Source organism: Pristiophorus japonicus, chromosome 6 (genome assembly GCF_044704955.1).
Source record: "Pristiophorus japonicus isolate sPriJap1 chromosome 6, sPriJap1.hap1, whole genome shotgun sequence".
NCBI lineage: Eukaryota > Metazoa > Chordata > Chondrichthyes > Pristiophoridae > Pristiophorus > Pristiophorus japonicus.
This window is the reverse complement of record NC_091982.1, coordinates 68,518,389-68,536,738: the sequence shown is the minus strand read 5'-3', so window position 1 is coordinate 68,536,738 and position 18,350 is coordinate 68,518,389. Positions and strand designations below refer to the sequence as shown.

At 49.0% G+C, this 18,350-nt stretch overlaps 1 protein-coding gene across 1 annotated transcript in view; it reads left to right on the top strand.

Annotated features, from left to right (window-relative positions):
* The window catches only part of LOC139265679 (transmembrane 9 superfamily member 2-like), a 124,772-nt gene that overhangs the window by 19,992 nt on the left and 86,430 nt on the right, over nt 1-18,350 (top strand). Inside the window, exon 3 of the mRNA XM_070882900.1 lies at nt 5,317-5,410. Within this exon, the coding sequence (XP_070739001.1) occupies nt 5,317-5,410 (94 nt within the window). The remainder of the gene's footprint in view (nt 1-5,316; nt 5,411-18,350) is intronic.

The window sequence follows — 18,350 nt, the reverse complement described above, 5'->3', positions numbered from 1 at the left end:
GAGCAAGTTCTATAGTTAATATAAAAACAGAAAATGCTGGAAATACTCGAGTCAGATAGCATTTGTGGAGCGTTCAACGTTAACTTTGTTTCTTGCTCCACATATGCTGCCTGACCCGCTGAGTGTTTCATTGCAGATTTCCAGCAGCCACAGTACTTTGCTTAAGTTCTATAGCTAGTTTGTTTAAACTCATTTGTATATATTCTGTTACAGTAAGGCACAATTGAAAAATTTAAATATTTAAAGCTATCAGTATTTAGGTCCTGTTGCATTGGTTAGATTTTCTTTGCAGTGCCGTGCAGTACAGTAATTCAACAGTTCATCAGAAATGGGTAACTAATTTCATCGTAAAATCATAGTTTTGCTAGCTGTGTGTGTGGTAATGTGCGGAAATCCATCTGTTTTAGTCTCCAAATCGAGCTACTTCACTTGTAGAATCCTTGTTTTCTTGATTGGATTGTACACAGTCTGCTCATTGGGGCATGCCATCTGGCATTAGTTCCAGGGGCCTGAATGATGCAGGTTGGCAGAGCTAAGGCTTTGGAGCCACAGATGTGTACTGGGGTGCAGCTGGAGTTTAACCAGCTAAAATCACGCAGCTAAGGATACTAAGCTGCTGTCCAACTAGTATCCCCTATCCATTAGGGCCTTGGCTTGCAGGGTTATCTGATGGGGAGTGGAGTAACAGGATTATCCCTCCAGGGTACATTAGTGCGTCAGGCTGGCTGGTTAATCATCAGCACTGACCACGGAGTGCCCATTAAGATAGCGGATTGCTGATTCAGCGACAGTGTTTCCTCTGTTCTGAAGAGCACAAGGTTCATACAGAAGAGTCACATTGATTTAAAAGCAATAGACCATGCACTTTGAATGTATGTAATTTTCTAAATAGTACACTGAACCACTGAGACTATCCAATTCCATTAAATTATCGGAATGCCTTCAATTAAGTTGTAAATGTGAAACTCTTGGAGTTTAAGAGTAAAAAAAATTAAATCCAGTCTGGAAGATCGAGTACTCATTTTATTTTTAAAAATTGTTTGTGGGATGTGAGTCACAAACAGAAACATAGAAAATAGGTGCAGGAGTAGGCCATTCTGCCCTTCGAGCCTGCACCACCATTCAATAAAATCATGGCTGATCATTCCCTCAGTACCCCTTTCCTGCTTTCTCTCCATACCCCTTGATCCCCTTAGCCGTAGGGGCCATATCTAACTCCCTCTTGAATATATCCAATGAACTGGCATCAACAACTCTCTGTGGCAGGGAATTCCACAAGTTAACAACTCAGTGAAGAAGTTTCTCCTCATCTCAGTCCTAAATGGCCTACCCCTTATCCTAAGACTGTGTCCCCTGATTCTGGACTTCCCCAACATTGGGAACATTCTACCTGCATCTAACTTGTCCCGTCCCGTCAGAATCTTATATCTTTCTATGAGATCCCCTCTCATTCTTCTAAACTCCAATGTATAAAGGCCCAGTTGATCCAGTCTCTCCTCATATGTCAGTCCTGCCATCCCAGGAATCAGTCTGGTGAACCTTCGCTGCACTCCCTCAATAGCAAGAACGTCCTTCCTCAGATTAGGAGACCAAAACTGAACACAATATTCCAGGTGAAGCCTCACTAAGGCCCTGTACAACTGCAGTAAGACCTCCCTGCTCCTATACTCAAATCCCCTAGCTATGAAGGCCAATATACCACTTACCTTCTTCACTGCCTGCTGTACCTGTATGCCAACTTTCAATGACTGATAAACCATGACACCCAGGTCTCGTTACACCTCCCCTTTTCCTAATCTGCTGCCATTCGGATAATCTGTCTTCGTGTTTTTGCCCCCAAAATGGATAACCTCACATTTATCCACATTATACTGCATCTGCCATGCATTTGCCCACTCACCTAACCTGTCCAAGTCACCCTGCAGCCTCTTAGCGTCCCCCTCACAGCTCACACCGCCACCCAGTTTAGTGTCATCTGCAAACTTGGAGATATTACACTCAATTCCTTCATCTAAATCATTGATGTATATTGTAAAGAGCTGGGGTCCCAGCACTGAGCCCTACGGCACTCTACTAGTCACTACCTGCCATCCCGACTCTCTGCTTCCTGTCTGCCAATCAGTTCTCTATCCACATCAGTATATTGCCCCCAATACCATGTGCTTTGATTTTGCACACCAATTTCTTGTGTGGGACCTTGTCAAAAGCCTTTTGAAAGTCCAAATACACCACATCTACTGGTTCTCCTTTGTCCACTCTGCGAGTTACATCCTCAAAGAATTCCAGAAGATTTGTCGAGCATGATTTCCCCTTCGTAAATCCATGTTGACTTGGACCGATCCTGCCACTGCTTTCCAAATGCGCTGCTATTTCATTCTAAATAATTGATTCCAACATTTTCCCCACTACTGATGTCAGGTTAACTGATCTATAATTACCCGCTTTCTCTCTCCCTCCCTTTTTTTAAAAAGTGGTGTTAGGTTAGCTACCCTCCTCCCAGAGTCGATAGACTGTTGGAAAATGATCACCAATGCATCCACTATTTCTAGGGCCACTTCCTTAAGTACTCTGGGATGCAGACTATCAGGCCCCGAGGATTTATCAGCCTTCAATCCCATCAATTTCCTGCCTAATAAGGATATCCTTCAGTTCCTCCTTCTCACTAGACCCTCGGTCCCCTCGTACTTCCGGAAGGTTATTTGTGTCTTCCTTCGTAAAGATAGAACCAAAGTATTTGTTCAATTGGTTTGCCGTTTCTTCGTTCCCTATCATAAATTCACCTGAATCCAACTGCAAGGGACCTACGTTTGTCTTCACTAATCTTTTTCTCTTCACATATCTATAGAAGCTTTCGCAGTCAGTTTTTATGTTCCCGGCAAGCTTCTTCTCGTATTCTATTTTCCCCCTCTTAATTAATCCATTTGTTCTCCTCTGCTGAAATCTAAATTTCGCCCAGTCCGCAAGCTTGTTACCAGTTTGTAAATCCAATACTATCCTTAACTTCCCTTGTTGGCCACGGTTGAGCCACCTTCCCTGTTTTATTTTTATTTCAGACAGGGATGTACAATTGTTGAAGTTCATCCATGTGATCTTTAAATGTTTGCCATTGCCTATCCACAGTCAACCCTTTAAGTATCATTTGCCAGTCTATTCTAGCCAATTCATGCCTCAAACCATCGAAGTTATCTTTCCTTAAGTTCAGGACCCTAGTTTCTGAATTAACGGAGTCACTCTCCATCTTAATAAAGAATTCTACCATATTATGGTCACTCTTCCCCAAGGGGCCTCGCATGACAAGCTGCCAAGTCAGTGTTTATTGCCCACCCCTCGTTTCCGTGAGGGCAGTTAAGGAGTGAGCCACATTGGTGTGGGATTGGAGTCACACATAGGCCAGACCAGGTGAGGACATTGGTGCACCAGTTGGGTTTTTAGAACAATCCAATGGTTTTATGGTTACTTGTATTGATACAAGCTTTTTATTCTCAAAATTGCTGTGGTGGGTCTTGAACTCGTGCTTTCTGGATTATTAGACCAGGCCTCCGAGTTACTCATCCAGTAACCTAATCACCACACTGCCGTACACCTATATATCATGCTGATGTGACTTGGATTGTCAGCACAGGTCACGGGTTCCTAGAGAGCAGCAGCTATACAGGACAGACTCTCGAAGGGACATTAGTTGATGCTGTTGCACTGAACTCCTTGAAGAGCAAAATGAGTATCTGGTTGGTATGGAAGTCAAAGTTATTTGGATAAATTAGATTTAATTGATCAAATACTCAAATGAGTCATGAGGGTTCCTGTGCTGTTGGGATTCTAGGGCAGTGAGAGTGGACGAGGAAGGTTTGGGGGTAGGACTTTTGGGAAGGGTAGGTGGCCAGAATTGAACAGTGGACATGTGGTGATGGATAAATATTCTGCGGCTTTGCTTGCACACTAATGAGGATCAGGGAGCATTTTTTTTTTTTTTTTTTTTAATATAAATTCATGTCCAATCGTTATCCAATCGTTACAATTCTTTGTCAAACGCCAGAGGTCACCCTGCACCAGTCAAGGATCACTCTGCGCCAATGCTCTTAGCCAAAAGGCCTAGAGCCACTGCACCGTTCCTGGAAGTACTGCAATACCAGGTTCGTGCCATGGAGGTGGATGGGTCAGGTCCCCCACACACCTCCGTGGAGGTGGATGGGTCACCAATCCCACCCACCTGGAGACCACCTCCTCAGGTGCTTAGCTGGGTTAGAACCCATGATTAGGTAAATTGTACACAGTCTGTATGGAGCAAGTTTGCTGGGGTGAATGACCTTTCCTTCAGTACTTTGTATTAGTTTTGATAACGTACGTGGCTCTGCTTGTGTGTGATGCATGGTTAGGTCTTCAAGCTGGGACTTGTCTGGTGTTCTTTTTACATTTATACAGTGAGTAACTTCACTCTTAAACATTTCTTTAAAAACTGGAGGGCCTATCTTATGTTCCTGCGTGTCATCAAGCATGAATGTAGCAATACAGTTGCTGCAAATCGGTGGCATTGTGGATTTGGGATTCAACATGACTCGTGATGGGATCGTTTTTGATTTGGTCTGGTTATTGAATTTTTGAAATGTTCCTGTTTGAGCATTTTCTTGCAGTTTTTTTTGTCTTTTTCACCAATTGAAATGAAGAGCAGCACTAGTCATGTGATGGCTCACAGAGATGCTGCTTTTAGTTGTTTAGTATCAGACTGTCCCCAAGGGAGTGCAAAAAAGTTCACCAGACCGATTCCTGGGATGGGCGATTGCCCTATGAGGAGAGATTGAGCAGACTAGGCCTCTATTCCATAGAGTGTAGAAGAATGAGAGGTGATCCCATTGAAACGTATAAAATTCTGAAGGGGCTCGACAGGGTAGATGCAGGGAGGATGCTTCCCCTGCTGGACAGTCTAGAACCAGGGGGTCACAGTCTCAGAATAAGGGGTCGGCCATTTAAGACTGAGATGCGAAACTTCTTCACTCAGAGGGTGGTGAATCTTTGGAATTCTCTACACTGGAGGGCTGTGGAAGCTCAGTCTTTGAGTATATTTACGACAGAGATCGATAGGTTTTTGGATATTAAAGGAGTAGAGAGACATGGGGATCGGGCAGGAAAGTGGTGAGGTAGATGATCAGCCATGATATTGAATGGCGGAACGGGCTGGAGGGGCCGAATGGCCTACTCCAGCTGCTATTTATGTTCTTACGGCTACATCCATTGGATTAAAATGAAACATTTGCTGTACTTTTGCTTTAAGTTAAAGCTGGAGTAATAATGCAATTACAATTGTGTTTTTACCTTTTGAAGGTTTGACTTTTGTCAGAATGAAACTGAGAAACGACCTTCTGAGAATTTGGGACAGGTGTTGTTTGGCGAGAGGATTGAGTCATCTCCATACAAGGTACTACACTTTGAGTCTTTAAATGTGTTTCGCAATAACTGAAGCATTTCAACTTTCATTAAAGATTAAAATAAATTGGTATACAATCAAAATCTAATCTCATTGGAAGAGGACATTTACATAATTTACAGCACAAAAACGGGCCATTCGGCCCAGCAGGTCTGTACTGGGGTTTATGCTCCACACCAGCCTCCTCCCACCCCTCTTCATCTCACCCCATCAATTCCTTTCTCCCTCATGTGTTTATCCAGCTTCCCCTTAAATGCATCGATACTATTTGCCTCAACCCCTCCCTGTGGCAGCGAGTTCCACATTCTCACCACTCTCTCGGGAAAGACATCTCTTGAATTCCCTATTGCATTTATTCCTGACTATTTTGTATTTATGTAACCAAGTTTTGGATTCCCCACTAAGTGGAAACATCTTCTCTACATCTGTGCCATCGAATTTGTTTTCCTGCTGCTACTATTAAAATACTGTATAATGGGATTTGTGAAGCAGTAATAATTTTGGTTAAAGAAAGAAAGGTTGTAGGTTCAAGTCCCACTCCAAGGACTTGAGCACACAAATCTATGTTGACACTCCAGTGCAGTACTGAGGGAGCACTGCACTGTTGGAGGTGCTGTCTTTCGGATGAGATATTAAACCGAAGCCCCATCTGCTCTCTTGGGTGGACGTAAAAGATCCCAGGGCACTATTTCGAAGAAGAGCAGGGGAGTTTTCCCCGGTGTCCTGGCCAATATTTATCTCTCAATCAACCTCATTTAAAAAAAACAGATTATCTGGTCATTATCACATTGCTGTTTGTGGGAGCTTGCTTGTGCACAAATTGGCTGCCGTGTTTCCCACATTACAACATCAGAAGCAGACCATGCAAATTGAGTATAACTGGGAAGTTAGGAGGGTGTAAGATTTTTCAGAGTTCTTGGACAAGACACAAAAATAGGCAGCAACTAGCGATCAAATAATAGATCAGGAGTTTATTAAATTCACAGTGTGATATACTTAGCAACAGACGATAGTTTGACGAGTTGCTCGCAGCCCCTGGTCTCTGGAGCCTCTTGGACACAGGTGAGTTCCACTTCAGTCTGTCCTCTCGCTCTTGGGTTTTCGTGGTGTCTGTGTGAAGTTCTCCTTTGGGTGCCAGGTCTTTTTCCTTTATCTCTTACTCTGCATTTGATTAAATTAATGTCCACATAGTTTTTAACAAGGTCACATCATAAGAACATAAGAAATAGGAGCAGGCGTAAGCCATACTGCCTCTCGAGCCTGCTCCGCCATTTAATAAGATCATGGCTGATCTGATCATGGACTCGGCTCCACTTCCCTGCTCGCTCTCCATAACCCTTTACCCCCTTATCGTTTAAGAAACTGTCTATTTCTGTCTTAAATTTATTCAATGTCCCAGCTTCCACAGCTCTCTGAGACAGCAAATTCCACAGATTTACAACCCTCAGAAGAAATTTCTCCTCATCTCAGTTTTAAATGGGTGGCCCCTTATTCTAAGATCATGGCCTCTAGTTCTAGTCTCCTCCATCAGTAGAAACATCCTCTCTGCATCCACCTTGTCAAGCTCCCTCATAATCTTATATGTTCCGATAAAATCACCTCATTCTTCTGAATTCCAATGAGTAGAGGCCCAACCTACTCAACCTTTCCTCATAAGTCAACCCCCTCATCCCCGGAATCAATCTAGTGAACCTTCTCTGAACTGCCTCCAAAGCAAGTGGTAAGGCGTCGGTCTCGTAAATTGCAGATCATGGGTTCGACCCCTATCAGCGCTGCACAGATTTTTAACTTCTTCACTCAGAATTGTGAACCTGTGGAATTCTCTACCACAGAAAGTCGTCCGATATATTCAAAGGGAGTTAGATGTGGCCCTTACGGCTAAAGGGATCAAGGAGTATGAGAGAAAGCAGGAATGGGGTACTGAAGTTGCATGAACAGCCATGATCATATTGAATGGTGATGCAGGCTTGAATGGCCTGCTCCTGCACCTATTTTCTATGTTTCCATGGGGGTCAAGTTTCGGGCCGCGCCTAGAATGGCGCAGCCCCGCTGCCCATGCCTGATTTCCGTGCTCAAAACCGCGCCTAAAACTTACCTTGGTGCACTCCCCGCTGCTGGAACGTTCCAGGCCCTCGTCGCAGCGCAGCACAAGCTGTGGGGGGGGGGGGCGGAGCCACATCCCGGCACTGAAAACCGTGCCGTGACCTCTGCACATGTGCGCTAGAGTGTGCCCCCTCATCCCCAGAATCAATCTAGTGAACCTTCTCTGAACTGCCTCCAAAGCAAGTGGTAAGGCGTTGGGGGGGGAAATTTGTCAAACATGACTTCCCCTTCATAAATCCATGCTGACTCTGCCTGACCGAATTTTGCTTTTCCAAATGTTCTGCTACTGCTTCTTTAATAATGGACTCCAACATTTTCCCAACCACAGATGTTAGGCTAACTGGTCTCTAGGTTCCTGCTTTTTGTCTGCCTCCTTTTTTAAATATGGGCATTACATTTGCAGTTTTCCAATCTGCTGGGACATCCCCAGAACCCAGGGAATTTTGGTAAATTACAACCAATGCATCCACAATCCCTGCCGCTACTTCTCTTAGACCCTAGGATGCAAGTCATCAGGTCCAGGAGATTTATCTGCCTTTAGTCCCATTATTTTACTGAGTACCACCTCCTTTGTGATTGTGTTAAGTTCTTTCCACCCCCCCCCCCCCCCCACCAATCCCTAGACTATCCACTATTGGAATACCATAACGACTGATACAAAATATTTGTTCAGAGTTTCTGCCATCTCCATGTTCCCCATTACTAACTCCCCGGTCTCGTCCTCTAAGGGATCAACATTTACTTTAGCCACCCGTTTCCTTTTTATATACCTATAGAAACTCTTGCTATCTGTTTTTATATTTTGTGCTAGTTTACTTTCATAGTATATCTTCCCTTTCTGAATCATTTTTTTTTAGTCATTCTTTGCCTACTTTTAAAAGCATGGTTTTTAACAAGATCACGTCATGGTTTTTAATAAGATCACATGCTTGCTGTCTTTGCAGTTTCATTTGAAGCAGACCTCAGCATTTCATGTACAGGTTACTACAGGTCATTCAGAATCATCGAAGTTGGTTATAGATACTTGGTTAATGAGAAGTTTACTATTCTATGCTCACACTTGTATATGTATTATTATTAAAAACATCTAAGTCCTAGCCTTTCACACAGTTGGAGGAATAATTTCTCTACCTGCTGGTTGAAGGATCCGCCTTGCACTGCAGGTCAATTTAATGAGCTACATTTATTCATAAATATCCAAAGCAAAATTATTTTTTTGAGTTCAGATCTTCAGACTTCATAGATAATGTAAATGCATATTCTTGTTTCTTCCCGATCTGACGAAAGCTCCACAGCTGGATTGTTCGGTGTCAGCCGTCTCTCGCCTCTGTCAGTCAGTGGTTTCAAGTCCTATTCCAGAGAGTGGAGCACAATAATTTAGGCTGATGTTTCCGTGCAGTACTGAGGACATAGACAGGCTAAGTGAGTGGGCAAAAATTTGGCAGATGGAGTATAATGTTGAGGCCAAGCATTTTGGCAGATAAAAATCAAAGAGCAGGTTATTATTTAAAGGGAGAAAGATTGCAAAGTGCTGCAGTACAGCGGGACCTAGGGGTACTTGTGCATGAAACACAAAAGGATAATATGCAGGTACAGCAAGGCCAATGGTATCTTGTCCTTTATTGCAAAAGGGATGAAGTATAAAAGCAGGGAATTCTTGCTACAGCTATACAGGGTATTGGTGAGGCCACACCTGGAATACTGTGTGCAGTTTTGGTTTCCAGATTTACGAAAGGATATACTTGCTTTGGAGACAGTTCAGAGAAGGTTCACAAGGTTGATTCCGGAGATAAGGGGGTTGACTTATGAGGAAAGGTTGAGTAGGTTGAGCCTTTACTCATTGGAATTCAGAAGAATGAGAGGTGATCTTATCGAAACGTATAAGATTATGAGGGGGCTTGACAAGGTGGATGTTTCTACTGATGGGGGAGACTAGAACTAGAGGGCATGATCTTAGAATAAGGGGCCAGCTATTTAAAACAGCGATGAGGAGGAATTTCTTTGAGGGTTGTAAATCTGTAGAATTCGCTGCCTCAGAACTGTGGAGGCTGGGTCATTGAATAAATTTAAGACAGAGATACACAGTTTCTTGACCAATAAGAGAAGTGGACCTGAGTCCATGATCGGATCAGCCATGATCATATTCAATGGCGGAGCAGGCTCGAGGGGCCGTATGGCCTACTCCTGTTCCTATTTCTTATGTTCTTATGAGTGCTTCACTGGCAGAGGTACCATCTTTATGTTTAACCAAGACCCCATCTGCCCTAAGAAAATCCCATGGCATTTTTTGAAGAAGAACAGAGGAGTTCTCCCAGTGTCCTGATCAATCTATATCCTCAACCAACATCACTACAATTTGGTTCTACTGGTCATTGACTTGAATTACTGGTCAGTTATCTCATTGCACTTCTGTTTGAGACGAATATCTAATGAGAAGTGCTTTTCGTGTTTGCAAGCTTGCAGTACCCCACATTATCTTTTATATTAAGTCTTGTTTTTGATTTAGTTGGAGCTTGAGTAACTAAATTGGACAAATGTAATTTTGAACAAGTGGTATGTAGCAAATCTAGGGAAAATGTTGTATTTCCCAGGAGTTAACTGCGTGTTCAGTATCTCTTAGCTGTAAACCAGGAGTAGCCAACTGGTGCCTTGTGGCTCTTAACTAAGGGGAAGTCCAGAACCAGGGGACACAGTAAAGGATAAGGGGTAAGCCATTGAGGACTGAGATGAGGAGAAACTTCTTCACTCAGAATTGTGAACCTGTGGAATTCCCTACCGCAGAGAGTTGTTGATGCCAATTCATTGGATATATTCAAGAGGGAGTTAGATATGGCCCTTACGGCTAAAGGGATCAAGGAGTATGGAGAGAAAGCAGGAAAGGGATACTGAGGTGAATGATCAGCCATGATCTTATTGAATGGTGGTGCAGGCTCGAAGGGCCGAATGGCCTGCTCCTGCACCTATTTTCTATGTTTCTATATTTATTTAGCTGCCCCAACCATGCACACATTCGTAATGCAAGAGAAGCAGATGAGAAAACATGAGCAGCAACCACAAAGCAATCGCCTTCCTTCTGCTCTGAGATGCTTCAATTAAATCTTGGCTATTTATGCAGTAAGAAGTGGTGCTTTCGTGACCTATGTTGCAACATGCTGATAAAAGTATGGACACCCAGATGCTTTGAATAAACCTTTTTATTTAGCGACTAGACTTGGGTGCTTCTTAACCTGCTCTCGCAAATGTTATTATTTGGTTGAGTAGATTGGTTTGAAGTATATCCATGCCTTTACTCTAATATTTAAATTTCAGTGTTGCCTGGGTTTGTTGTAGCCAAACCATCTCTTTGTAAATGAGCCCTTTTAAGTGGATTCTCTTGAGATGGGGTGTTAACAAATAAAACTTAAAAATAATTTAATTTGAGTTCTGCTTTCTTGCTGTAGATCACAAACACCCCAGGCCCACTAAGCTGCTGCCACGTTAGGATGGATGTATTCTTTAAACATTTTGGCTGAATTGATGGATTTTTTCCCCTTCTACCTTGGGGAATATTTATGGAGTGCAAAAACATAAATTCTGCACAACTGAAATCTTACATGGGCCAAGAACAGGTGTAGAAAATGTGATGGATCCTGAAGCTTTTGGACACTATTACAAGGCTGTGATAAGATCTCAGAGGGGGTTATTGTCATGAATGTACATTCTGTTTGTAGCCACCAGATGGCGTCATTGTTGGTGCTGCTCAGGTATAAAAGGCCAGTCATTTTGAGAGTCAGGCATTCTTTGGGCTTAAAGCAGAGCCAAGGCTGTACCTTGCTTAGTTAAACAGTACTCAGTTTGAATCTTTATTGCATACATAACAGATAGATTATGAAAGTAAAGTAGCACAAGATATAAAAACAGATAGTTAAAGTTTCTACAAGTACATAAAAAGGAAAAGAGTGGCTAAAGTAAATGTTGATCCCCTGGAGGATGAGACTGGGGAATTAATATTGGAGAACAGGGAAATGGCAGAGACGTTGAACAAATATTTTGTATTGGTCTTCATGGCTGAAGACACTAAAAACATCCCAGTAGTGGATAACCAAGGGGCTATAGGGAGGGTAGAACTTAATACAATCACTATCACTAATGAAGTAGTACTAGGTAAAATAATGGGACTAAAGGCGGACAAGTCCCCTGGACCTGATGCCTTACATCCTAGGGTCTTAAGAGAAATGGCTGCAGAGATAGTGGATACTTTGGTACATTTGGTTGCAATGTACCAAAATTCCCTGGATTCTGGGGAGGTCCCAGCAGATTGGAAAACCACAAATGTAACGCCCCTATTTTAAAAAAAAAAGAGACAGACAAAAAGCAGGAACCTATAGACCAGTTAGCCTAACATCTGTTGGTGGGAAAATGCTGGAGTCCATTATTAAGGAAGCAGTAGCAGGACATTTGGAAAAGTATAATTCAATCAAGTAGAGTCAGCATGGTTTTATGAAAGGGAAATCATTATTTGACAAATTTGCTGGAGCTCTTTGAGGATGTAACGAGCAGGGTGAATAAGAGGGAACCAGTGGATGTGGTGTATTTGGATTTCCAGAAGGCATTCACATAAAAGGTTACTGCACAAGATAAAAGTTCACTGGTTTGGAGATAATATATTAGCATGGATAGAGGATTAGCTAACTAACAGAAAACAGAGTCGTGATAAATGGGTCATTTTCCGGTTGGCGAACAGTAACTAGTGGGGTGCCGCAGGGATCGGTGCTGGGTCCTCAACTATTTACAATCTATATTAATGACTTGGAAGAAGGGACTGAGTGTAATGTAGCCAAGTTTGCTGATGATACAAAGATGGGTGGGAAAGCAAGTTGTGAGGAGGACACAAAAAATCTGCATAGGGATATAGACAGGCTAAGTGGGCAAACATTTGGCAAATGGGGTATAATGTGGGAAAATGTGAGGTTATCCACTTTGACAGAAAAAATAGAAAAGCAAATTATAATTTAAATGGGAAAAAAAATTGCAAAGTGCTGCAGTACCGAGAGACCTGGGGATCCTTGTGCATGAAACACAAAATGTTAGTATGCAGGTACAGCAAGTGATCAGGAAGGCAAATAGAATGTTGGCTTTTATTGCAAGGGGGATAGAGTTTAAAAGCAGAGAAGTCCTACAACTGTACAGGGTATTGGTGAGGCCACACCTAGAGAGCACTGTGTACAGTTTTGGTCTCCGTATTTAAGGAAGGATATACTTGCATTGGGGACTGTTCAGAGAATGTTCACTAGGTTGATTCTGGAGATGAGGGGGTTGACTTATGAAGAAAGGTTGGGCCTATACTCATTGGAGTTCAGAAGAATGAGAGGTGATCTTATTGAAATGTATAAAGTAATGAGGGGCTCGACAAGGTGGATGCAAAGAGGATATCTCCACTCATGAGGGAAACTAAAACTAGGGGGCATAGTCTCAGAATAAGGGGCCGCCCATTTAAAACTGAGATGAGGAGAAATTTCTTTTGAGCGTTGCAAATCTATGGAATTCTCTGACCCAGAGAGCTGTAGATGCTGGGATATTGAATATATTTAAGGCGGAGATAGACAGATTGTTGAGCGAGAAGGGAGTAAAGGATTATGGGGAGCGGGCAGGGAAGTGGAGCTGAGTCCGTGAGGGGCCAAATGGCCTATTCCTGCTCCTATTTCTTATGTTCTTTTGTACAAGCCATGGGCTCAATTTTCCCCAAAGCATTTTTCTGGCGTAGAAAAGTTGCGTCCGATTTTTTTTTTTAGGGCCTAAGTACGGCAAAAAAAAATATTTTTAAGTTTCACCGTTGGATTTTCTTCATTTTTGGCATGGCGTAATCCGACTTTTAGTTTTGGGGGTGGAGCCTTGATCTGCGCCAAAAGGATGGGCTGCCATGTAGCCAGGAGGACAATGTGAGCTGAAGCTGCAAAATGAAGCATACAACCACCTCCCAACATATTAAAGGAATTGAAAAACACAAAGCAGCAACTTATCCCCAACCCCGCCCGAAGGGTCCGGTCACATTCTCAGTCCCATGTTTTTCCCTCTGGGGCCCCCCCCCCAACCTTCGGCCACTCCCTCGGCCCCTGGCGGCCCTGTCCCCCACCCCTCCCTCCGATCCCTCTGGCCCGTGTCTGTGTCTCTCTCTCTCTCCCCCCGTCTCTCTCTCTCCCCCCGTCTCTCTCTCTCCCCCCGTCTCTCTCTCTCCCCCCGTCTCTCTCTCTCCCCCCGTCTCTCTCTCTCCCCCCGTCTCTCTCTCTCCCCCCGTCTCTCTCTCTCCCCCCGTCTCTCTCTCTCCCCCCGTCTCTCTCTCTCCCCCCGTCTCTCTCTCTCCCCCGTCTCTCTCTCTCCCCCCGTCTCTCTCTCTCCCCCCGTCTCTCTCTCTCCCCCCGTCTCTCTCTCTCCCCCCCGTCTCTCTCTCTCCCCCCGTCTCTCTCTCTCCCCCCGTCTCTCTCTCTCCCCCCGTCTCTCTCTCTCCCCCCGTCTCTCTCTCTCCCCCCGTTCTCTCTCTCTCCCCCCGTCTCTCTCTCTCCCCCGTCTCTCTCTCTCCCCCGTCTCTCTCCCCCGTCTCTCTCTCTCCCCCCGTCTCTCTCTCTCCCCCGTCTCTCTCTCTCTCCCCCGTCTCTCTCTCTCTCCCCCGTCTCTCTCTCTCCCCCCCGTCTCTCTCTCTCTCCCCCCCGTCTCTCTCTCTCCCCCCGTCTCTCTCTCTCTCCCCCCGTCTCTCTCTCTCTCCCCCCGTCTCTCTCTCTCTCCCCCGTCTCTCTCTCTCTCCCCCGTCTCTCTCTCTCCCCCCGTCTCTCTCTCTCCCCGTCTCTCTCTCTCCCCCGTCTCTCTCTCTCCCCCCGTCTCTCTCTCTCCCCCGTCTCTCTCTCCCCGTCTCTCTCTCTCCCCCCGTCTCTCTCTCTCCCCCCGTCTCTCTCTCTCCCCCGTCTCTCTCTCTCCCCCCGTCTCTCTCTCTCCCCCCGTCTCTCTCTCTCCCCCCGTCTCTCTCTCTCCCCCCGTCTCTCTCTCTCCCCCCGTCTCTCTCTCTCCCCCCGTCTCTCTCTCTCCCCACGTCTCTCTCTCTCCCCCCGTCTCTCTCTCTCCCCCCGTCTCTCTCTCTCCCCCCGTCTCTCTCTTCCCCCGTCTCTCTCTCTCCCCCGTCTCTCTCTCTCCCCCCGTCTCTCTCTCTCCCCCGTCTCTCTCTCTCCCCCCGTCTCTCTCTCTCCCCCGTCTCTCTCTCTCCTCCCCGTCTCTCTCTCTCCCCCCGTCTCTCTCTCTCCCCCCGTCTCTCTCTCTCCCCCCGTCTCTCTCTCTCCCCCGTCTCTCTCTCTCCCCCCGTCTCTCTCTCTCCCCCCGTCTCTCTCTCTCCCCCGTCTCTCTCTCTCCCCCCGTCTCTCTCTCTCCCCCGTCTCTCTCTCTCCCCCCGTCTCTCTCTCTCCCCCGTCTCTCTCTCTCCCCCCGTCTCTCTCTCTCCCCCGTCTCTCTCTCTCCCCCCGTCTCTCTCTCTCCCCCCGTCTCTCTCTCTCCCCCGTCTCTCTCTCTCCCCCCGTCTCTCTCTCTCCCCCCGTCTCTCTCTCTCCCCCCGTCTCTCTCTCTCCCCCCGTCTCTCTCTCTCCCCCGTCTCTCTCTCTCCCCCCGTCTCTCTCTCTCCCCCCGTCTCTCTCTCTCCCCGTCTCTCTCTCTCCCCCCGTCTCTCTCTCTCCCCCCGTCTCTCTCTCTCCCCCCGTCTCTCTCTCTCCCCCCGTCTCTCTCTCTCCCCCCGTCTCTCTCTCTCCCCCCGTCTCTCTCTCTCCCCCCGTCTCTCTCTCTCCCCCCGTCTCTCTCTCTCCCCCCGTCTCTCTCTCTCCCCCCGTCTCTCTCTCTCCCCCCGTCTCTCTCTCTCCCCCCGTCTCTCTCTCTCCCCCCGTCTCTCTCTCTCCCCCCGTCTCTCTCTCTCCCCCCGTCTCTCTCTCTCCCCCGTCTCTCTCTCTCCCCCCGTCTCTCTCTCTCCCCCGTCTCTCTCTCTCCCCCCGTCTCTCTCTCTCCCCCCCGTCTCTCTCTCTCCCCCCGTCTCTCTCTCTCCCCCCGTCTCTCTCTCTCCCCCCGTCTCTCTCTCTCCCCCCGTCTCTCTCTCTCCCCCGTCTCTCTCTCTCCCCCCGTCTCTCTCTCTCCCCCGTCTCTCTCTCTCCCCCCGTCTCTCTCTCTCCCCCCGTCTCTCTCTCTCCCCCCGTCTCTCTCTCTCCCCCCGTCTCTCTCTCTCCCCCCGTCTCTCTCTCTCCCCCGTCTCTCTCTCTCCCCCCGTCTCTCTCTCTCCCCCCGTCTCTCTCTCTCCCCCCGTCTCTCTCTCTCCCCCCGTCTCTCTCTCTCCCCCCGTCTCTCTCTCTCCCCCCGTCTCTCTCTCCCCCGTCTCTCTCTCTCCCCCCGTCTCTCTCTCTCCCCCCGTCTCTCTCTCTCCCCCCGTCTCTCTCTCTCCCCCCGTCTCTCTCTCTCCCCCCGTCTCTCTCTCTCCCCCCGTCTCTCTCTCTCCCCCGTCTCTCTCTCTCCCCCCGTCTCTCTCTCTCCCCCCGTCTCTCTCTCTCCCCCCGTCTCTCTCTCTCCCCCCGTCTCTCTCTCTCCCCCCGTCTCTCTCTCTCCCCCCGTCTCTCTCTCCCCCCGTCTCTCTCTCTCCCCCCGTCTCTCTCTCTCCCCCCGTCTCTCTCTCTCCCCCCGTCTCTCTCTCTCCCCCGTCTCTCTCTCTCCCCCGTCTCTCTCTCTCCCCCCGTCTCTCTCTCTCCCCCCGTCTCTCTCTCTCCCCCCGTCTCTCTCTCTCCCCCCGTCTCTCTCTCTCCCCCCGTCTCTCTCTCTCCCCCCGTCTCTCTCTCTCCCCCCGTCTCTCTCTCTCCCCCCGTCTCTCTCTCTCCCCCCGTCTCTCTCTCTCCCCCCGTCTCTCTCTCTCCCCCCGTCTCTCTCTCTCCCCCGTCTCTCTCTTCCCCCGTCTCTCTCTCTCCCCCCGTCTCTCTCTCTCCCCCCGTCTCTCTCTCTCCCCCCGTCTCTCTCTCTCCCCCCGTCTCTCTCTCTCCCCCCGTCTCTCTCTCTCCCCCCGTCTCTCTCTCTCCCCCCGTCTCTCTCTCTCCCCCCGTCTCTCTCTCTCCCCCCGTCTCTCTCTCTCCCCCCGTCTCTCTCTCTCCCCCCGTCTCTCTCTCTCCCCCCGTCTCTCTCTCTCCCCCCGTCTCTCTCTCTCCCCCCGTCTCTCTCTCTCCCCCCGTCTCTCTCTCTCCCCCCGTCTCTCTCTCTCCCCCCGTCTCTCTCTCTCCCCCCGTCTCTCTCTCTCCCCCCGTCTCTCTCTCTCCCCCCGTCTCTCTCTCTCCCCCGTCTCTCTCCCCCCGTCTCTCTCTCTCCCCCCGTCTCTCTCTCTCCCCCCGTCTCTCTCTCTCCCCCGTCTCTCTCTCTCCCCCCGTCTCTCTCTCTCCCCCCGTCTCTCTCTCTCCCCCCGTCTCTCTCTCTCCCCCCCGTCTCTCTCTCTCCCCCCGTCTCTCTCTCTCCCCCCGTCTCTCTCTCTCCCCCGTCTCTCTCTCTCCCCCCGTCTCTCTCTCTCCCCCCGTCTCTCTCTCTCCCCCGTCTCCTTCTCTCCCCCGTCTCTCTCTCTCCCCCCGTCTCTCTCTCTCCCCCCGTCTCTCTCTCTCCCCCCGTCTCTCTCTCTCCCCCCGTCTCTCTCTCTCCCCCGTCTCTCTCTCTCCCCCCGTCTCTCTCTCTCCCCCCGTCTCTCTCTCTCCCCCCGTCTCTCTCTCTCCCCCCGTCTCTCTCTCTCCCCCCGTCTCTCTCTCTCCCCCCGTCTCTCTCTCTCCCCCCGTCTCTCTCTCTCCCCCCGTCTCTCTCTCTCCCCCGTCTCTCTCTCTCCCCCGTCTCTCTCTCTCCCCCGTCTCTCTCTCTCCCCCGTCTCTCTCTCTCCCCGTCTCTCTCTCTCCCCCGTCTCTCTCTCTCCCCCCGTCTCTCTCTCTCCCCCCGTCTCTCTCTCTCCCCCCGTCTCTCTCTCTCCCCCCGTCTCTCTCTCTCCCCCGTCTCTCTCCTCCCCCCGTCTCTCTCTCTCCCCCCGTCTCTCTCTCTCCCCCCGTCTCTCTCTCTCCCCCCGTCTCTCTCTCTCCCCCCGTCTCTCTCTCTCCCCCCGTCTCTCTCTCTCCCCCGTCTCTCTCTCTCCCCCCGTCTCTCTCTCTCCCCCCGTCTCTCTCTCTCCCCCCGTCTCTCTCTCTCCCCCGTCTCTCTCTCTCCCCCCCGTCTCTCTCTCTCCCCCCGTCTCTCTCTCTCCCCCCGTCTCTCTCTCCTCCCCCCGTCTCTCTCTCTCCCCCCGTCTCTCTCTCTCCCCCCGTCTCTCTCTCTCCCCCCGTCTCTCTCTCTCCCCCCGTCTCTCTCTCTCCCCCCGTCTCTCTCTCTCCCCCCGTCTCTCTCTCTCCCCCCGTCTCTCTCTCTCCCCCCGTCTCTCTCTCTCCCCCCGTCTCTCTCTCTCCCCCCGTCTCTCTCTCTCCCCCCGTCTCTCTCTCTCCCCCCGTCTCTCTCTCTCCCCCCGTCTCTCTCTCTCCCCCCGTCTCTCTCTCTCCCCCCGTCTCTCTCTCTCCCCCCGTCTCTCTCTCTCCCCCCGTCTCTCTCTCTCCCCCCGTCTCTCTCTCTCCCCCCGTCTCTCTCTCTCCCCCCGTCTCTCTCTCTCCCCCCGTCTCTCTCTCTCCCCCGTCTCTCTCTCTCCCCCCGTCTCTCTCTCTTCCCCCCGTCTCTCTCTCTCCCCCCGTCTCTCTCTCTCCCCCGTCTCTCTCTCTCCCCCCGTCTCTCCTCTCTCCTCCCCCGTCTCTCTCTCTCCCCCCGGCTCTCTTCTCTCCCCCCCGTCTCTCTCTCT